At 42.3% G+C, this 19,194-nt stretch overlaps 1 protein-coding gene across 2 annotated transcripts; it reads right to left on the bottom strand.

Moving 5' to 3' along the window:
- Window positions 1-2,297: 2,297 nt before the first annotated feature.
- Window positions 2,298-18,989, bottom strand: LOC143321284 (uncharacterized). 2 transcript variants are annotated; one of them, XM_076731970.1, is made up of 9 exons: window positions 18,484-18,989; window positions 16,853-17,072; window positions 14,903-16,504; window positions 13,639-13,804; window positions 11,406-11,498; window positions 8,962-9,041; window positions 6,515-8,686; window positions 5,960-6,070; window positions 2,298-3,956 (listed from the first exon to the last, which is right to left on the bottom strand). In XM_076731970.1, exons 4-7 carry the CDS (start codon window positions 13,776-13,778, stop codon window positions 8,580-8,582), a joined length of 420 nt encoding a protein of 139 aa, XP_076588085.1. In that variant the 5' UTR covers window positions 13,779-13,804; window positions 14,903-16,504; window positions 16,853-17,072; window positions 18,484-18,989; the 3' UTR covers window positions 2,298-3,956; window positions 5,960-6,070; window positions 6,515-8,579. The 2 variants fall into 2 exon arrangements, with proteins under 2 accessions (XP_076588085.1, XP_076588921.1); XM_076732806.1 differs by lacking the exons at window positions 8,962-9,041; window positions 11,406-11,498; window positions 13,639-13,804; ... (1 more) ...; window positions 16,853-17,072; window positions 18,484-18,989 and having other exon boundaries at window positions 8,016-8,136; window positions 8,572-8,812.
- Window positions 18,990-19,194: the final 205 nt, after the last annotated feature.

The raw sequence follows: 19,194 nt of genomic DNA, 5'->3' as shown, positions 1-19,194 counted from the left end.
GCGATGAGTAAATACACTTCTTCATTTCCCTTGCCCTTACCTTTTATTCTCCAAAAATATGACACCATGCTGCATAGCTGTCATTCCCATGCTTAAAAATAGCTGCAGCCCAACAAGTTAATTGATCACAAGGAGGGTATTGTCTATGAGGTTGAACTGGTCACAGCTGTAGAGCAGTGACTGTCAACTGGCAGACTGCAGGCAACATCCAGCCCAGCAAAGCTTCCCATCCGGTCTGCAGAATATTAATGAATTCATAAAATGAGTGCATTTAACATAACTCAAGGAAGATGTCCAATGTGTCCAAGGAGTGACTGTCCATTAGTCTGCCAACTCTTAGCAATAAGCCAAAAAGTCTGTAATTCATATGCAAAAGTCAAATTTTTCGCTAACTCTATCCTCTGGCCAAAAGAGAACCTTTCCTCTAGAGCTAGGGCATAGTTGTTTTGTTAGCTTAGCCTCCAAGATAACAATGAGCCCAGGCAAGCGCTAACAGGGAAAGTAAACAAAGTGTAATCTAATAAGAAAGGAAGCAGGAATGTCTCAAAAAACAAAATAAATAAATAAATAAAACAAAACACTGATCTGTGATAAAATGGTGAAAGAATAGTAAAACTGCTCAGATTAATTTCAGTCAATGGGTTAAAAACAATTAAAATATCATTTAGAAGCAACTGATGATTGTGAAGACAAACTGTTGCTTCCCACAATCTAATGATGACATTTTAAATAGTGATGTTTCCATGTGACATTTCAAAATGAGAACCTTGTATAAGAAGCTTAAATATGCACCTCCTAGCTGCATACAAGCTACAATGCTAAAAGGCCAAAAAGCATGGCATTAAAAAAAAAAAAAATAATAATAAAAAAAAAAAAATGTAGGCTAATTATAATGTTTTTCTTCTTTTGCCAGTGGGACCCACAAGGCTATGCCTATACCCATAGAATACTGAGTTATTGTATGTGATTAACATTATATTTCATATAAGCTCTGCGCTCTCAGGCTAACACTAGTGCGATAATGGTGAAACATAATTTGGTCGACACTCCATTCAGTACTCCTAAGTGCAATCACAGACGCACTTCATGTCAAACAATAACCAGTCCGTATTCGCAATACATTACCGGCACAGAAAGGCCGCACCTGTTATTCACTAAGAATGAATAACACTCGGGAAAAAATACAAAGTCAACTGCCATGACAAGTAGAAATGATGCTTACGCACTGTAACAGTCTAATATTGTAGTATAATTTTCTCAACAAGACATGTGAAGATATGTGAGAATTGAGTCAAACACTGTAACCAATGGTAGTTTGTAGCAGAAGTGTGATAGTAGAGAAATAGAAAAGGCACACAGAGGAGTCAGGAGGGTGATGCTATGCAAGGCTGACGCTGCGCAGCTAACACTGCGCAGCAGAAGTCAGATATCAAGAGATCATATGAGCCCATATCTGCATCATGAGCCTTTGGTACTTTCCATGGTTCTGCAGGTGTCTCTGCAGCCGGTGTTGGTTGGTTCTAACCGGTTTTGGCCGGGATGTGCTGTGACCTTGCATAACCCTGTGTGTCCTCATATAACCTTACTATATTCAAGCTATATTACGTATCTGTCATTAATCATGAAAAGACAACAATGTTACCAATCATACTGTGATTTGTTGTGTCTCAATGAATGCTGATTTCTGGTGATTATTATGATTATACATATTTTTAAAAAAAGAGAATGCACGACAAGCAAAAGCTAATGGTGTAATTGTAAGAAGTAAATACTTTTTAAAAAATAGAGCCCAGGACGACCAGAAGCTAATGGTGTAATCTGGAAGAATAGAAAATAAAATAAAAAGGAAGCATCCTTAAGATGCACCTTTAAAGTATCAATACAAGTTTGGATAAGATAGAGAAATTCCAGGCAGGAAAGCTGCCAAAAGATAACGTAATGGTGTATAAAAATAGAAGAATCAGAAAAGAAAAGATACCCCAAGGGCGGGGGTGACCTTGAGCAAAACTGTATAAAAGACAGACACAGACCCTTGTAAGTTGGAGAGACTTGGAGAACTTCATGAGAGTTACACCTTGTGTGTCTCTGAGTGTTTCCCCTTTGTTGCCGGCAATAAAGTTGCTTCTCGGACTTTGACTCCTGCAGCCTTTTTGAGCATTTTTCTTGGACAGCTGAATCTGATTTACAACAATATAGAGCAGAGGAGAAAAGTAAACTGCTCTTCATGCATCAACAGGCTGTTGCATTCAATTCAATTCAAGACACAACTGTTTCACTTCTGATGCTCTGAAATTTATTGGTTTCTGTCCTCCCCAACAAGTGGTATCTTTAGTGAAGCAGCATCAAAACACCTCTTAGCCTCTTACTATAATATTCTGTGGTTCACTTGCAGTAACAAGATACAAAACAATCCTATTACATTTTTAACAGACCAGACATGGCATATAGATATATGGTGTGGGGTTAGATGGATATATGGGGCTCTGTTTTCATCCCCACTGCTGGCGGAGCTCAGGGTGTGCACCCCGCGCAGTGGTATTTTCGTGTAGTGCAGGAGGGCATGCAGCGCACTTGGTATTTTGGTAAACCGAGGCGCACAGAGGTACGCCAGGATGGGTGTTGCGGCACAGTAGGGGGAGGTGTCCACAGGATCAGCTGGCGTATTTGGATTTTAGGTCCATTTCAGTCCACACCGACGGCGTAAAAGTGCGCTGAAAGCACGCCGCCCCAGACCTGGTAAACTCTGTGTGCCAGCGGGGCGCCACTGGGCAAGTGGATTTTCGTAAATTGCTTTTGATCAGTATCTCATCTGACCACATCGCAAGCGTGTTAAGCACGCGTAATGGTCACTCAACCTGACCGAATGTAAATACATGAAACAGGCATGCAAACTAATCAATTAACGTCGCTGTGCCAACCAGAAACAGCCGTGGCATCCTACAGAGCATATATACTGCATCTATCTCAGAGTCACAGGAACAAATTACATCTGCCAAGGGAGGTCGTCAACGTGGTAGCGCGCATCGTGGCCTCCGATGCGCACCCCGGCTACGCTCTCCCGGTCGCGGTAAAGGTGACAGCAGCTCTGACCTTCTTCGCCACCGGGTCTTTTCAACATACTGTGGCCTTGGTGGTGTGGATCAGTCAGTCCGATGAAGGAGAAGGCGGAGTAGTTGCACCCGCAGCGCAGTGGACGAAAATACCAAAGTCTACGCCACCACGCCCCATCGGCGAAGCGCACCTGACTTTGCGCCAAACCAGCGGCGGAAACGAAAGTAGAGCCCAGGGTGTTGAGTACCTGTAGCAGTCTTCTGCTGTTTCTTCACCAGCCCAGGAGTTTTAGACATGTTGAGGGTCATCACTGTGCAGAAATTTGCCATGGGTGTGACTTTAAATTAAAATCTGATAACTTTTACTGGGGAGTTGTGATAACCAAAAACAGCATGTAGATAAAAAGGGTGGACATCAGTACCTTCATTACAAGTTAAAATCCAAGTTAAAAATAGCTTTAACACAAGCTGAAAAATAGATTAATGACTGGCATCGTCTTTCCTCTGGTTGCATTGTGCACACACCAACTCTGCTAGCTGTTCTGTCACAGCGTCTGTCAGTGCTTCTCCTGGCTGACACACACTGTTCAGTATCACTTTATTACCTGTGTGGAGGCAGGTCGGGGACAAAAAAAAACCACAAAAACACTGTGGAGCCCAGTGCATTAATCACCATCCGCTGAAACCAGGTGTTGTTGCAGGTCATTTCCAGGACCAGGCAAAAGTTCAGAGTTCCTATCCCAGGGCAGCACCACCACCAGGACCAGTCACTGCATATATCCAATCACATGCTTGTGATACATTGTGCAAGTTTCCTTACTTGCTTGTTCTGTTGAGAATTTCAGCTACTGGTAAAACAGGTTCTTCTGGGATATGGCTGGCTCTCCACTTAGTGGTAGCTGTCACCTGTTGGAATAGAGCATTTTGTATGGCAGTTAGGTGTTGCACATAGTTAGAAGGCTCCTTTTCAAAATGCTTAAGTGAGGGACCATTAAGTGGCCCTCTGAGGTAGGGCACTGGCATGGGCTAACCTGTAAGCATTTCATGCTTTCATGTAAAATGAATGTTTTCAAGATGGCATTGCATGACTGGCAGCAGGTCCGGCCATTGTGTTTTTGTGCTTTTCTCGTGTTGTTTTCCATCACTAGTCTCGGTCAATTGTGCATACATATGGATGTACAACTGCTGAGACTAGTGATTTGCTTTCTACTACTTTGTGGACTACTTAACTCGGGTGATCCATTGAACTTTGGGTCCATTGTTTACACATGGGAAAGACTGGAGATCCCCAAGGAAATAAGGAGAAGGAGAAGGGGATGCAGAGGTGGGATGAAGTGCTGTGAGAAGAAAAGACAGTACAAACCATCCATGACACTTACTGTGGGGAACATGAGATCTCTCCCAGATAAGATGGAAGAACTAACAGCACTAACCAGACTGCAGAGGGAGTACTGGGAGTGTAGTCTCTCTCTCTCTCTCTCTCTTTTTTAATTTTCTTTTTTTTGGAAAGTAAATATTTCCATTTTCATTCACAATGTTGCAATCCTTACCCCTAAAGGATCTTTTCCCTTGGTTTGTCCGCCCCATTCCCCTTGATAATTGGATGGGGTGATTCCAGGAAGTCTAAGGGTCTTTTCCATGCTGCTCTTCCAAGATATTTTGAAGTCATTCAAGTATTGTATCGAGTGAACAGAACCAGGGGAGCTCACTTTCTGAGGCATCTCAGTTTCACACATAGTGGGGAAAAAATAAATAAATAAATAAATCTTAGAGATAGAATTCTTATGAAAGTGGTACACACAAAAGTATTTTAAATGAAGAGTGGATTGTCACAAATTAGAAATAGACTCAAGTGAAATCAGATCTTACAGGTTTTGTGTACTCAGTCCATTTGATCCAATAGAACTTTTCTTTTTATACTCTTAGGGAAAAAGACAGTTTTTCCATAATGTAAATTTCCCGTACTATATCCATCCATTCCTCAATGGTGGGTGGTTCCACTTTAAGCCATTTTCTTGTGATTTTTTTTTTTATAGTAGCTGTCAATAGTACACAAAGCAATTTTTTAACCATTTTTGTTCCAATTGTGACGTCAATATCTCGCAAATACATAGATTCATAGGTGAAGGTAATATTCCTCCCCATTACATTTGTTATATGTTTATGGATTTTTTCCCAAAATTCTCTATAACCTGGCAGTCCCAGAAAATATGGAAGTGATTGGCTCCACTAGTGCCACATAGTCTCCAACAAAAATTGCCATTATGCCAACAAAAAATCAGACAGGAGAATGGAGGAGAATGGTATAGTGGTAGGGGCATACCAATGTTTGCAAAGAATACCAGGGCACATCAGTGTAAAAGAGCAGCGCTGCACCAGAGACATTCGCATTCAGCCATATTATATCCGAGGGAGTTCTCGTACATCCTGTACATCCCCCTGCCAGCCGATGCAGCAGCAGCATGCAAGCTGTTACACACTGTGGTTTCACAGGTGCAGACATTGCACCCCCAGACCCTCCTCATCTCTGGGGACTTTGATATGTTGTGTTTGTGCTATTTTCAATTACATATTTGCTTTCAGCATTTCGAAAATCATCACAGTCTGTTTTCATTTATATTACACAGTGCCCCAACTTTTTGGAAAAGGGTTTGTATCAAAAAATATGCAATTATGATGTTCATAAATTATGCAGGACAGTGTGAGGCTTTACTCTGCACACACGGTGAACAGGCTTTAACATATTCATGGATGTCTGAGTCCATGTGTGGGCCACCAATAGATTTTCTTGCGGAAAGACAACATATGGTTTGTGCCAGGGTGACAGGTGAAGCGAGCAATGTGGACCCAATGCAACACTTGAGATCGGACCACTTCAGGAACAACGGTAAGTTTAGGAGGACTGTTACCTGGTTTAGGTTGTAAATGTAGAGCCTCCTGGATCCGGGACTCAAACTCTCAGATAACAGCTCTGACCAGGCAGGAGGAGGTCAGGATTCTCTCAGGACTGCTGGAAGAGTCTGTGGACACATATAGTTGAGACTGAGCGTCAAGCTGAATATGGCAGGATCCAGGATAATAGATCAGAGTAAAGTTAAACCTACCAAAAAAAAACAAAAAAACAATACCCACCATGCCTGGCGAGAGTTGAGATATTAAGCTGTCTGAATATAAAACAGAACAGATTTTTGTGGTCCATCCAGACCACAAATAGCACCTTGGACCCCTCTAGCTAGTGATGTCACTCCTCCAATGCCAGTTTAACTATTAGCACCTCTCTGTGACGTGCTGACCCTGGGTCAGAAGCCGCCTACCTCGTCTATGAGCTATTTGGCCAGATCTGGCTGCACCAAAAGTGGGCCTGACGAAAACCTCCTCTGGAAGTTGTCAAAGGCAGCTTCTGCCATAACTGACCACTGAAAGGGTGAATTGGGAGAGGTTAGGCGGGTTAGGGGTTCAGCTACCTTGTTGTAGTCTCTAATGAAGCGACAGAAGAAGTTGGCCAACCCCAGGAACCAGTGCAGTTGCTTCTGGGTGTCTGGTCTTGGCCACCCACCACAGCCCTTATGTTGTGCGGGTCTGTCCTCATCTGCCCCCTGCTCAATAATGTAGCCAAGAAAACTGACAGACACTCTGCAAAACTCAAAATGCAAACATAGCTTGTAGTCAGTACAATGATGTAGTGTTTTGTCTTTCTTACCCACAAAGAAGAAACCAGCACCAACTGGGGAAGAGGATAATGCCAAGTTCTAATGGATGTATTTCTCCATTGCCTCTCTTTCAGGGTGAGATAAACTGAACAACCTGCTTAATGGTAAGGGTGCACCTAGGAGACTGTCAATGGCACAGTCATAGGGTTGATGCAGGGGTAGGAAGTGTGCTAAGTCTTTTCAAAAAACCTCCTGGAGCTCACTCATATTCAGGGAGTATGAAAGTGAGACTGAGTGGTGGATTAACCAGTGCTGCACCCCCTTTGGAGGGGGACACCTATAGACAGGTGGCGTAAAAATTAGGGCTTTAGTAATATAGTCTTTCAGCCTCCCAATAGGATTATGCATTTAAGTTAAGTTAACCGGGATGACCCAGAATTATTGGTTAGCTTGGGGAATGGATCACATTAAAACTCAGGGTTTCATCATGGTTACCTAACAGAATCAATGTCTGATGAATGATCTGAGAAAGCAACCTGCCGTCAAGAGCGGAAGAGAGACTAAAGCTTGGTTTAGGCTTCGGCGTCGCGGCGACGCCGTACCTACAGCGTACACCCTACGCCGTCACTGAGCATTCGTAGTTCTGCGTCGAGGGAACGCGTTGCTCCGCAATTCACCGCCAAGCCGCTAGGGGGGTGCGGCTGTGTCTTTGTATGGTTTCGGGGGGCTCTTGCTGCCGCGAAGAGGAGTTGTAGAGGTGGTCGTACTTGCGTACCTCCTCGATAATTCTTTCTTCGGCTTGGTCCAGTTTTTCTTGTAGCTCTCACCACAGAAACTTTGAAAATGGCGGTGTTGTTGTGCTGCGACCATAGGGCTGCGACTGAACCGAAAATTACGTTCTGAACGGACCAATCACAGTCCTCGACGTTCACGTCACTACGCGTCGCGTCGACGCGTAGTGACGTGAAAAGGATTTTTTGGAGGTGCGCGTCAGGCTACGGCGTAGGGTCCGCGTAGGGGTCTGCGTCGACAGCGTAGGTACGGCGTTGACGCGACGCAGAAGCCTAAACCAGGCTTAAGGGCGCAAGCGCAATGTTAGCCAGTTGTTGTCTCTCTAGTTCTTTATTTTAACACAGTTCTCTTCAGCCCTGAATCAACTAATACTTGGGCAAGGCAGGACAATTTGTATGAAAGCAGAAAAATAACCAAAAGAGGGAAGAAATGGGATGCAGACTGGCTCACCAGAACCCCCACTGCTACTGATGAGCATTCTACATCTTTTTGGCAGTTGATCCTCTCTAGTACAAGCACTTACCCTCCTGAATCCGCCATGGTCTCTGCTCAGTTGTCAGGCATGCTCCTCGCAGCCGCATAGGTTCCTCCAGGGAACTGTCGAGAAGAGGTGGATTGTTGTCAATCAAGGGAGCATGGTGAGTCTGGAAAGGAGGAGTAGACGTGATCTAACTGGCACCTTGCGAGTGGGAACGGCCTACCCTTCCCCAATGCCGTTCTCTTAAAGAGGCAATCCAGCCTAACAGCTGTGAAGATCAGAGAGCCCAAGTTAGTTGCCTCACTCCCCTGGGAGTCGGATGCAAGGGTGTGGAACTCTAAGGAGCAGTCTGGCACACTACATGAGACCTGTTTCAACATTATCGACTGCCAAGTGAGGAAATGGGCCAGTTGGCCAGAAAAGCCTCTGCCCAATCTAGTGCCCTACCTTGTTTGTGTCCGATGGGAACAAGTGTGAGCATTGTCTGAATACCAGGAAACTTTGCTGGAAGACGCTTCGACACTCACCAAGATCACTGCAGAAGGGGGCTGGATCCAGGGCATAACACTAATTGTTCCATTTCTGTAGCTAATTGTGTTACCTGGTTTGCTATGACTTGATTTCCTTTAGAGAACGTCTTGAGCATCTGGCTGTGCTGTCCCAGGAGTTGGCCGTGGCTGTGGCATTCTGCAGCGCCAGTTCTTGTCCCGAAAATCCTGGGTCCATTTGGCAAGATCATAATGGGTAAGTTTGCAGGACCCAAAAACAGAATAACAGACAGACATCAGTGCAAGCAGTTTATTAGTAGAATATCAATGTTCAGAATGTGCAGTTCGTTGGAGCTTGAAGCGGCTGTGTGCCAAGGAAAGGCAGACAAAGGAAGATCAGAGAGATGAGGCAGTGAGAGTTTTGCTGACTGACAGCAAATCCAGGTGGAAAATGACTTGGGCGATCTGGCAAAGACTGAAGTGAAGGACCGGGGTTTACATACTGTGAGCGTTGACTGCTTGATGAACCTCAGATGTGTAGGAGCAGATGAACCACACCCAGTTCAGCTCAGGCACAGAGACACTGACAGAGAAAAAGAGAACACACAAGAAACATGAGGGAGGGGAAACAAGAGAAATACAAGGAAATAGGCAGGAGGATACTGCCAGTCCTGACAAATAGGTACAGTTTGGATGTGATGTCATTGGATGTCATTATATTCAGGTTTCAGCCAATCAGCCATCTCATGTCTTCACTGGGAGCTTGGAACAACAAGGGATTTTGTTGGTATTTATATGGCTACACTGCAAAAAGGCACCAGCTCAATAAGTTATCCTAGCTTGTTTCTATCATTTAAATCAAGTTAACATAACGAGTCAAGAAATTTCAACTTAATTTAATGAGGTATTCCAATTTAAGCTTAAGATGGCTTAAGCCAGTTCAATGCAATGGAAATTTCAATGTATCAACCTAAGTTTTACAATGGTAACTGGATCTCTCATGAACTGAACGACTCTTGGTGTGGTAGCAATATTAATGTGCCCTAAAAATAGTATTTGAGATCACTCATCACAGAAGTAATTTCCCAGTGGCCAGTGCTGTTTGATGAGAGACCGGTAATCACAACTTTGTATGTAATCCCCAGAAATGTTGTCTTTTTCATTCTCTCCCTCCTTCTTATTCTCCTCTTCTCCTTATTCTCTCTCCTCTCCTTCTCTTCCTTCTTCTCTCCCTCCTCCTCTGCTTCCTCCTCTTCTTCTCTACCCCCTCTTCTTCCCTTCCTCCTTCTGTCCCTTCTCCTCCCCTCCTCTACCCTTTCCTCTACCCTTTCCTCTCCCTTTCTAAGGGAGGTGGTGGAGAGGAGGGCACTGGACAGACTGTTATCCGTCATGGATAACCCTGAACATCCTCTTCACTACCTTGTGGAAAGACAGCAGAGCTCCTTCTCCAACAGACTGCTCCAGCTCTGCTGTCACAAAGACTGCTTCAGGAAATCATTCCTGCCACGAGCCATTACACTGTACAACAGCAACTTAGGCAGTTAATTCATCAACCTCACAAAACCCAGTATTTTACATATTATCTGCACTACTGCAATATTGCACAGACTACAGACTACAGTTTACACGTAATTTACATCTGAAACTGCACAATTTTTTACTGAAATTACTTGTTTATATACTTAGTTATATTGTATTTTTATTATATTATTATAATATCACATGAAATGTTTTATACATTATAATACATATTATATAACTAATATTTAGTTAAATTCATTGCTGTTATTCCTGTATACATTTTTTGTCACTTTTTTGTTACTTTTTAAACAATTCTTGTATACATGCTGTGTTTGTCTGTATGTTTAATTGCTACTGCAACAAAATAATTTCCCAAATTGGGATCAATAAAGAAGCAGTCTAAAGTCCAAAGTTAGAGCAATGGGGAAAAAGTTAAAATTGTCCTTAACATTTCCTGCAATGTCCTCGATCTGTCTTGATATAGTTCACTTGGAAAGTGGCACATTCTCAAATGCTTCTTTTTTCTCCAGGAATATTAGTGCTGCTGAGTCCATCAAACACTCTTTGATAAACTCCCCATCAGAGATTCACTGTAAAGAATTGACTGTAGAATTTACAGTAAATACCTGACAAAAAAGTTCCCAGTTAAGTATTGTAAAATCGCAGTTTATTACTGTAAAACCTTTTACAACATATTACTGTAAATCTTTTACAGATTTTTGCTATATATAAATTACAGCAACTTATTGTTTTGTGTTTTAGAAAACAGCAATTCAATGTAATCCTGTTTACAACTTTTTCCTGGGATAGGCTCCATTCAGACCAAATGTGGCTGTCTAGCATTGGTCAAGCAAGCTAAAGAGTGAATGAATGGGGCATAGGTAGTAAAAACAAAGAGTGCAGTGACATTTGGGCACCAAACAGTGTGCCTTTTTTAGTTTGAAACAGGCCAGCAGTCCTGTTCTGTACCTGAGTACTTTCCCTTTTTTTAAAGCTACAATTAAAATCAGGTAAAACAATAACCATCTGACCTCTAACGTTATTGTTCAGATGTATGTGTAATATATAGCAAGGTGAGCCAGCCAGATTCAACCAGTACGGCAACATTTTCATTTCACATTATTTTACAGTTCAGTCAAAAAATAAATAAATGAATAAAATAAAAATAAAATAAAATAGAAAAATCAACTATCAGCCTTGACCGATTCTAGTACTTGTAGCTTTAACTGCATAAAACCTTTTCATTTCAATGTATAGCCCTACTGTATGCCATTCTAACATGTAAGAGGATGTGCAAAAGGTGCATGGAACATGAAGAAAAATTAACAGCAAAAGAGCAACAATGTGTTCACACAATGGGTGAGAGAACAGTCCTTATCTTTTGCATCCGAGTTATGCAGAAAGCCATTCAAAGTCCATGAGTCACCTAAGCAGAGAGGAGACAATCACCTTCCCACTTCTTTCGCTGACCAGCTTTGCTGTCTTGGTGCCACTGGTTGGGTTGATTCCAACAAAACATCTAAAAATAAGAAAATAACAAAACTTTGTGGAAAAAACTGTGCTCACAGCCGCTCTACAAGCCAGCAGAATCAATCAGGTCATACAACACAAGCCCATCATTTGACCTTCCATGGGCAAAACTGGAACAAAAAATATGCTGTTTGTTATTTTTCATTATCATTTCATTTGTGCAGTTCAGGCCCTTAGGCAATCTGAAATAGAAAATAGCTCTGCCATGCAATGACTACATGATGTAGAGTCATAATGGTTCAAAAGTTTGTATTTCTTGCCACAAGACTGTACATTAATAACTTAATAACTTTACATTATTGTGACTGGGTGGAGACAGGAAGTTGGTTTGTATTACAGTTGATGGATTAAAAAAAGCTCTTACCAAAAAGACTAGTTATTGCAATATGCAACAGTAATTACCAATAACTGAAAGAAATATGTTAACTACAAAATCATGGTAAAAGGATTTTGATAGGAAATGGACAAAACTGGACTTAGACATGTTGAGCATTTGTTTCATACTTTTCCAGCATGTCCAGTGGTGTAGTGGTGTCTGGGTTGGTGGGTATACTACTGGGTAGATGGGTAGATCACTAAGGAGCAAGCAGGTATGATTTCAATGGCTTTTTGGCTGATAGGTGGTAAACTGTTAACTGATATAAAAAGAGGAGGGTATGCTCCATAAACTGGTGTATACTACACCACTGTAGTGTTGTCTCGTTAGCGAACGATTCGTTCAAAAGAACGAATCTTTTAAGTGAACGTACTGAACTGAATCACTTCCTCAAGTGATTCGTTCGTTTCTCAGTTCAGTTGAACTGTCAGCAGGCGGCGCTGCTGACAGTTCAACTGAACTGAGAAAGTGAACTGTCAGCAGCGCCGCCTGCTGACAGTTTAACTGAACTGAGAAACGAACGAATCACTTGACAGTTCAACTGAACTGAGAAACGAACGAATCACTTGACAGTTCAACTGAACTGACAAAGTGAACTGAGAAAGTGAACTGTCAGCAGGCGGCGCTGCTGACAGTTCAACTGAACTGAGAAACGAAGAATCACTTGAGGGAGGGACCGCGCGCACCGACTGCGCCGCGTCAACGACGCATGAATCTATGGCAAGCCGTTCCTGGCAGAAATACGCCACATTCAGTCACGTTTCAACTTCATTACGGCGTAAAAAACCCTGTTTTTTCAGATTTTACGCCGTTTATTACGCCGTAATGCGCAAAAAGAACGCCGTTTTTTACGCCGTAATGAAATTGAAACGCGACTGAATGTGGCGTATTTCTGCCAGGAACGGCTTGCCATATGAATCACTCAGTGAACTACACTCTCCTGAACCATTTTCCTCTGAGGGATACACTTTCATGGCGACCGTTGTTCCCCGTTGTTTTAACAGATTTAGTTTCCAGATAAACAAACTTAAAACGTTATGCTGGCAGTAATGAGGAGCGACGGAAGGAGGTAGGGGTGTGTTGTGTTCAAGTGTACCTCGGAGAAAACTAACTTTTTTTTAAACTCTGCTAAATTTTCCACCGCAACAACAGTACAGTAGGACACAGCATGTAACAAATAGTGTATAAAACCCGCAGTTTGAGAAAACGCGTGACTGTCTGATCATCTCATTGCAACAATTTGCGAGGGAACGGTGCATATTCAGTGTGAATCCTTCACTGAATATACTGTGGGGTATACGTTCAGTGAACGGATCACTCACTGAGCCCAATTTGCCCAGTAGACCAGTTAAATAGCATACCATAGGACAGGACATTTAAAACATCATGATTTCTAATATAGTTATACATAGTTTTATATTTACAAATGTGTTTGTCAAAGCAACACAGTCACAACACTCTCGTCTCCCGGTCCTGTAGCTGTGAACTGAACTGAAACTTGAACCGTTCAGCCGTATATCAGTTCAGGAGTCGCAGGCTCCTCCTGCCAAGCACTGAATGATTCGGTGATTCAGTGAACGAATCTTTTGAACGAATCTTTCTAGTGATTCAGTACATCTAAAAGAACTGGCGAGCCCATCACTACACCACTGAGCATGTCCCTGGCTTGAGAGGAGTCCATTGACTGTTAGTGTTGGCAAGTCAAAATGATATCTTGTAGCAAACAAGTACTCTACTACAAGCGCCTAGTTACCTTTGAATGAATTCCAGTGTGCATGCTGATTGCTCCTGGTACACCAGATTAAAGTTGTAGTAGCTTGAAAACAGCGCTGCCAGTCCTGCCACAAAGTTAGGGTGTGGAGGCACAACCACCTGACCCTCGATGCTCAGCATCCACTGTGTGGTTGTGAGCACTTCACCTAAATATAAACAAACATATGGTTTATATGTTAATGTTTTTTTTTCCGTTGCTTTCCACATAAGCATATCCACATTAAACGGTTACATTAATGTGTCCTACACAAGGTCTTGGTCTTAACAATGCTTTACAACATTTAAATTCCTTGTATGTATTGATATGCTTGGCCAATAAAGCTGAGTGATAAAACACACAGTGGCCTCCATGACAGCAGGCAATGTTTCAGATATGGATGTTGCTGCTAAAATGTGGATATTTCACACACACATCTTCCACCCAGCACCACAGAAGATCTATACAATCAGCACAGCTTCAAGGTGGGCACCCAAGATTAGTGTTGTCAATTCAGTTTCTGACCAAATGTGAAATATGGGCACAACCTGCCCTTCTGTTCCTGAGTTATGGTGTTGAACAACAGACAGAAAAGTGTTTCTGCAGAAAATGATGATGTCACAGTAAGCGGACCTTTGGCCTTTTGGATAGAAAATGTCACTTCATTTTATCCTATTAGACATTTGTCATATTTAATGTATGGATTCTTGACCAAAAAACATCACATAGGTCACAGTAACCTTGACCTCTGACCTCCAAAATCTAATCAGTTCATACATTAGTTCAAATGGACATTTGCTCCAAATTTGAAGAAATTCCCTCGCAGAGTTTTGGAGATATGACATCCAGCCACGGCTGTCACCAGTATGGTGGCATAAAAAATACTGTACAGCATGCCTAAGACAATTAGTCTTGGAGAGTCAGGAAGAAGCAGTATTCTTTCGACATCAGCTTCTGTTGCCAACATCTAAAATCAGAGAAAAATAAAACTGACAGTCAACCACTCTCAGTTTCACTGTTGAGTACATCATCATACCAATACAATACCAATACAATACCAATACAATACAACTTATTAGCCTACCTCTACAATTAACAGAAAGAGCAGGTTGTGGGAAAAAAAAGGGCTGTAGAAGTGTCTTTCAGAGGGAGACTTTCATTCCAGAGCCTATAGAGCTTCTAAGTTTACAAGTATCTGTACTTCTACTTGAGTAAAGAACATGTGTACTTCTGCTTTCTCTGCAAACTACAATAATTTCACACTTACATCTGCCTGCAAAATGAGTCCATCAGGGTTCTCTCTGAAGTGTGCCATATGTTACGGCTGGTGGACAGACAAGGCCTGGACCCAATTGCAGAGGCAGCAAAAACAAAGTTTATTGAAAAATGTCCAACAAAAAATCACCTGAACCAGGGAATGACTGCTTGCAAGCAGAACTGAAATACACCGCTACGGGGGAAAAAGGTACTAAAAGAAAGTGACAACAAAAACTATGCAAGCACAAAAGTAACAAATAAATAACTCAAAACTCAGCTAGGCTGGAACGAGCAATCAAAATGCAGAACAAAAGGCGACTGTGAAAAAAAAGCAACCACAGCGAAAACCACAGGTAATTCACAGGAGACAGGAGGAGCGAGATGAGAGACGCGCAAGAAACTCAGTGCGAGCTGTGTTCGACCTGGAGCTAGGAATAGTCCGGCACCGGGGCAGAGCATGAGCTGGCTTAAGAAGCCCCGTAATTACTGATGAGGTGCAGGTGCGTCTCATGGTGCTCGCAACCTGAATGACCTGGCTCCGCCTCTCTCTCTCGCTCCGACCTGCTGAGAGAAGGAAAAGGAAAAAAGGGCATGTGAACAGGGGAAAAGACAACTCAGGACCACAGCCTTAACACCATAAGCAGGAGGATCACACATGGGCATGGACCACACTTGTCATCGTTATTTTACTTGACCAGGATGCACTCCCTCTCGTCTGCATTAGGCCCTGCTGGCTTCTGCTCAAAATACTTGAGGATCAGCTTCCCTTTGTCTTCTATGGCATGCTCCATTTTATTCAGTATGTCAATGTCAGTGAGCAATTGGAAATGGCTGTACAGCTCTTTTAGTGTGAAAAGATATGGCCACTCATTCTTCAGCTCAGTGATCGAAAGGGGTGGGCTGGTATTGATAGTTTTTCTTTGTAAGTAGTAGGTTGCTTTCATTGACTGAGTCAAATGTCCTCTCTCTTCACCAGATGGCCCCTCAGTGCCATAGAGGTCTTTCATTTCTCTCTGTTTATCTTTGAGACTTTCTTCAGTTTTGTCCGCTGGACAGTCAGGCTGCCATCTCATGCAGCCATGTTGATCAGCTGGTCCTCTAGCTATATCTGCAGGTGATTTTGAGACCTTTCTCGACTTCCTTCGTCTAGAGAGAACGCTTCCACAATTAACATGTTCTACCCATGTTTTTAACTGAGTCACAAGGGATCCAAAGCCGCTGCCAATTACAGTGCCATCTTTCATGACATCGGCAAAGCTTTTGGGATGCTGCTTTACAATCATCCTGGCCACTGTCAAGCACTGAGACTTTCATGGATTTAATTCAGTCAGCCTCATTTCATCAACAATTATTCGTACCATTTCCCTGCGGTCTTTAGCAGAGGGACATATCTCCTGCGTGATGGCAGTTCTGATACCAGTAGGCATTCTGTTCCAAGGAACACTGAAGTTTTCAGGCCAGGCACTTAAATTCACTGTCATTCCGGAGCTATCATAGCTCGACGGACTTGGAGAGGTTGAGTGGGATTGAGAAGATGAAGGATCCTGTGTGATGGTGCTTAAGATTAAGTCAGAGGGTTCGAAGGCAGTCATTGTCAAATGTCTTGGTTGGTCTACAAGGGGAAAAAAAAGAGTTATAGCACCACTTAATATCTACAAACAAAATGCAAAACTATCAGTCAACTTTTTTTTTTTTTTTTTCTTGCTGTGCATTCATTACCCTACCAAATTGAACCACTTAGTCTTAATGATAATGGTGCAGCATTTGCTCTGTTTTTAGTTAAATGCAGTGTTTTGTTATTTATGTCACACTGTGTATGTTTTGGATGCCAAACAAATTGAATTTTATATATATATATATATATACAGAACATGCACAGTGTATCACAGTACATAGTCTTTAATTTTATAAAACAATCTTTTTTTGTTATGTGTTTTTATAAGCAATATCTGAGAAATACCTTCGGTTTGCCATGCACTGAGAAGCCTCCGACACTGGATAGGTGTGATGCTAACAGTGAGATCATCCTCTTTGATGAACTGCAAAGCAGTTTTGGATTCCACACCAATGCTTTCCAACTTGTTCAGGAGGGACCGTAGTTTATCTTTTGGTAAGCTGGGTAATACTGCCAACACAGCTAGTTTTATGTCCTCCCCCAGTGCTGCCATGTCAGTATATATCTGGGAGAGAGTGATGGATTATGATTACTGATGTACCATCCAGATTGTACCCCATTAAAGGAAAATAATCAAGAAGGTCTTCTTGCTTCACACACGTAGTCTGACTCCTGGATAACCTCTGTTAAACTGTGAATACCCAAATCAGGAAACTCCACAGCTTGCTGCCTTCCCACAACAAAGTACACAAAGTTGCCGCGATGGATCAAAATCAATATGATCTCACCCACATGAAGGCCCTCATCATCTCGTCCTAAAACAACATGCATTCCTTTTTTGTACTTTGTCCCTTTGACATTGACAGCACAGGTTGCTACAGTGGTGTCACGTGTGAAGTTAAATGGTGCAGTTGCTACCTTGATTCTCTCACTACAGTCATCAGTTCCTTTTTCAACTTGGATGACGGGAGGGAAAAAACTTCCAGCACCTAAGTATGCTTGGAGGAGCTGGTGTCACTCTGCAAGAGTAGCACACGGGTTGTGTTTCCTGGCACACTGTTTAAAAAAAGTATGCTTACTTTCGAATCTCAACATCCAAAGATGGATGAGAGGTTCAAACTGAAGAAAAAGCTCAGGGTAGTGACAGAGATAATGGTGCTTAGGTTTCAGAGGACGCAGTGGAAACAGCTCCACTCTGGACTGAATGTATTCCTCAATAAGAACATTCAAGTAGGCAATCTGATCTGCAGTAATTGCTGGTGCACATACATAAGCAACTATCTCTCTCAAGAGCAAAATCAACTTCCAGACACCATTTTCAAAAGGATTCTTGATCCTGTCCCCAATTAACAGAGGCAGTACTCTCAACAGACACCAATTCTGTACAGCATGACCATTCAATTCTCACTACCTGGGCTGAACTCAGGAGGTCTGTCATCTGCTTCATTTCCAAGATATGTAAACCCACTTATTACTTATTACTTACTTACTTATCAGTTACTCCATGTAAAAGTGAGTATTACGATATAAAATTAACTTTTACATGACTTTAAACATTTGCTTTAATTCTATCATTAATGTGCACTAAACAGCTATATAATTGTTGCCGAGACAACAGCAATTTAAACCGAATTTCGGGAAGACGGAAGATGATTCTAAACCCAAATTTCTACGAACCGAGCTTTTCCGGTTCGGTCCAAAACTGTTACACCCCTAAATATAAAGTTAACCAAATACAACTTTCTCTGCCGACATCAACACACCCCAATCCCCATTCTGCAGACGAACAGATTAATGCATGTTACCTTCCCTAAGCTAGCATTAGCTGTAATGTTACTTTCATCGGCTTTTTTTAGCCTGTTTATTGGAGAAAAAAATGCGATGCAAACAGAATGCAGACTGTCCTCGTGCTAAATGCAAAATCTGTCTTAGCTAAGTAATGGGAAATTACTGTCACTGAAACAAATATTACTCACCAGCAACTGACTTCTTAGCCTTGTTTGGCTCTCTGGTCTGGTGACTAGGATGAGCACCGCGTTTGCTCCTCTCCTCTCTCTTGTGAAGTTCCTCTTTCAAACCGCCTTTTTTCAAAATTCGGATATCACCAGTATTTACCTGTAAAACGCATCATCTACATGCCAGAATACAACTTGTCTTAAATTTTACAATATGTTACAGAGGAGTTATGCAATAGGTTGTTGTAATTAGTTTCGACCCATGATGCATTGCGGTTTACAGTTAAAAATTGTAAAATGACAAAACCAGAAGATACTGTAAAATTGAAAACTGTAAAATACTGTAAAAATATTACAGCAATTTCTTGCAGTGTTGTCTTACTCTTTGTTGAGATGTTGATAAAGCTGGTCTTGACTGCTCCATCCCTGGATATAAAATGCTTGGTAAAAAAGAATCTGTTGATTTTGCAGTTTAGCTAGCAAAGCTTCAGATGTCATGGCTGCTCACCATGAGTCAAGTTCTTGTATTTCTCGGTGTGCTTAATTCCATAATGGCACTTTAACACAGCGATGCGCACACACACACGCCACGCTTGGTGAAATTCTTCTCCACTTTTGACCCATCCTTGGTCAGTCCTTCCTCCGCGGCAGACCAGGAGCGGTGGGCTGCCAGCCACCCAGCGGCCGGGGACCAGTTCCTTTATCGTCACCATTGGTCAGGTGATGACCTTC

The sequence above is a fragment of the Chaetodon auriga genome, chromosome 1, assembly GCF_051107435.1.
Source record: "Chaetodon auriga isolate fChaAug3 chromosome 1, fChaAug3.hap1, whole genome shotgun sequence".
NCBI classification, from domain to species: domain Eukaryota; kingdom Metazoa; phylum Chordata; class Actinopteri; order Chaetodontiformes; family Chaetodontidae; genus Chaetodon; species Chaetodon auriga.
Note: the sequence above shows the minus strand (reverse complement) of the source record. Positions and strands in the feature narration are given on the sequence as shown.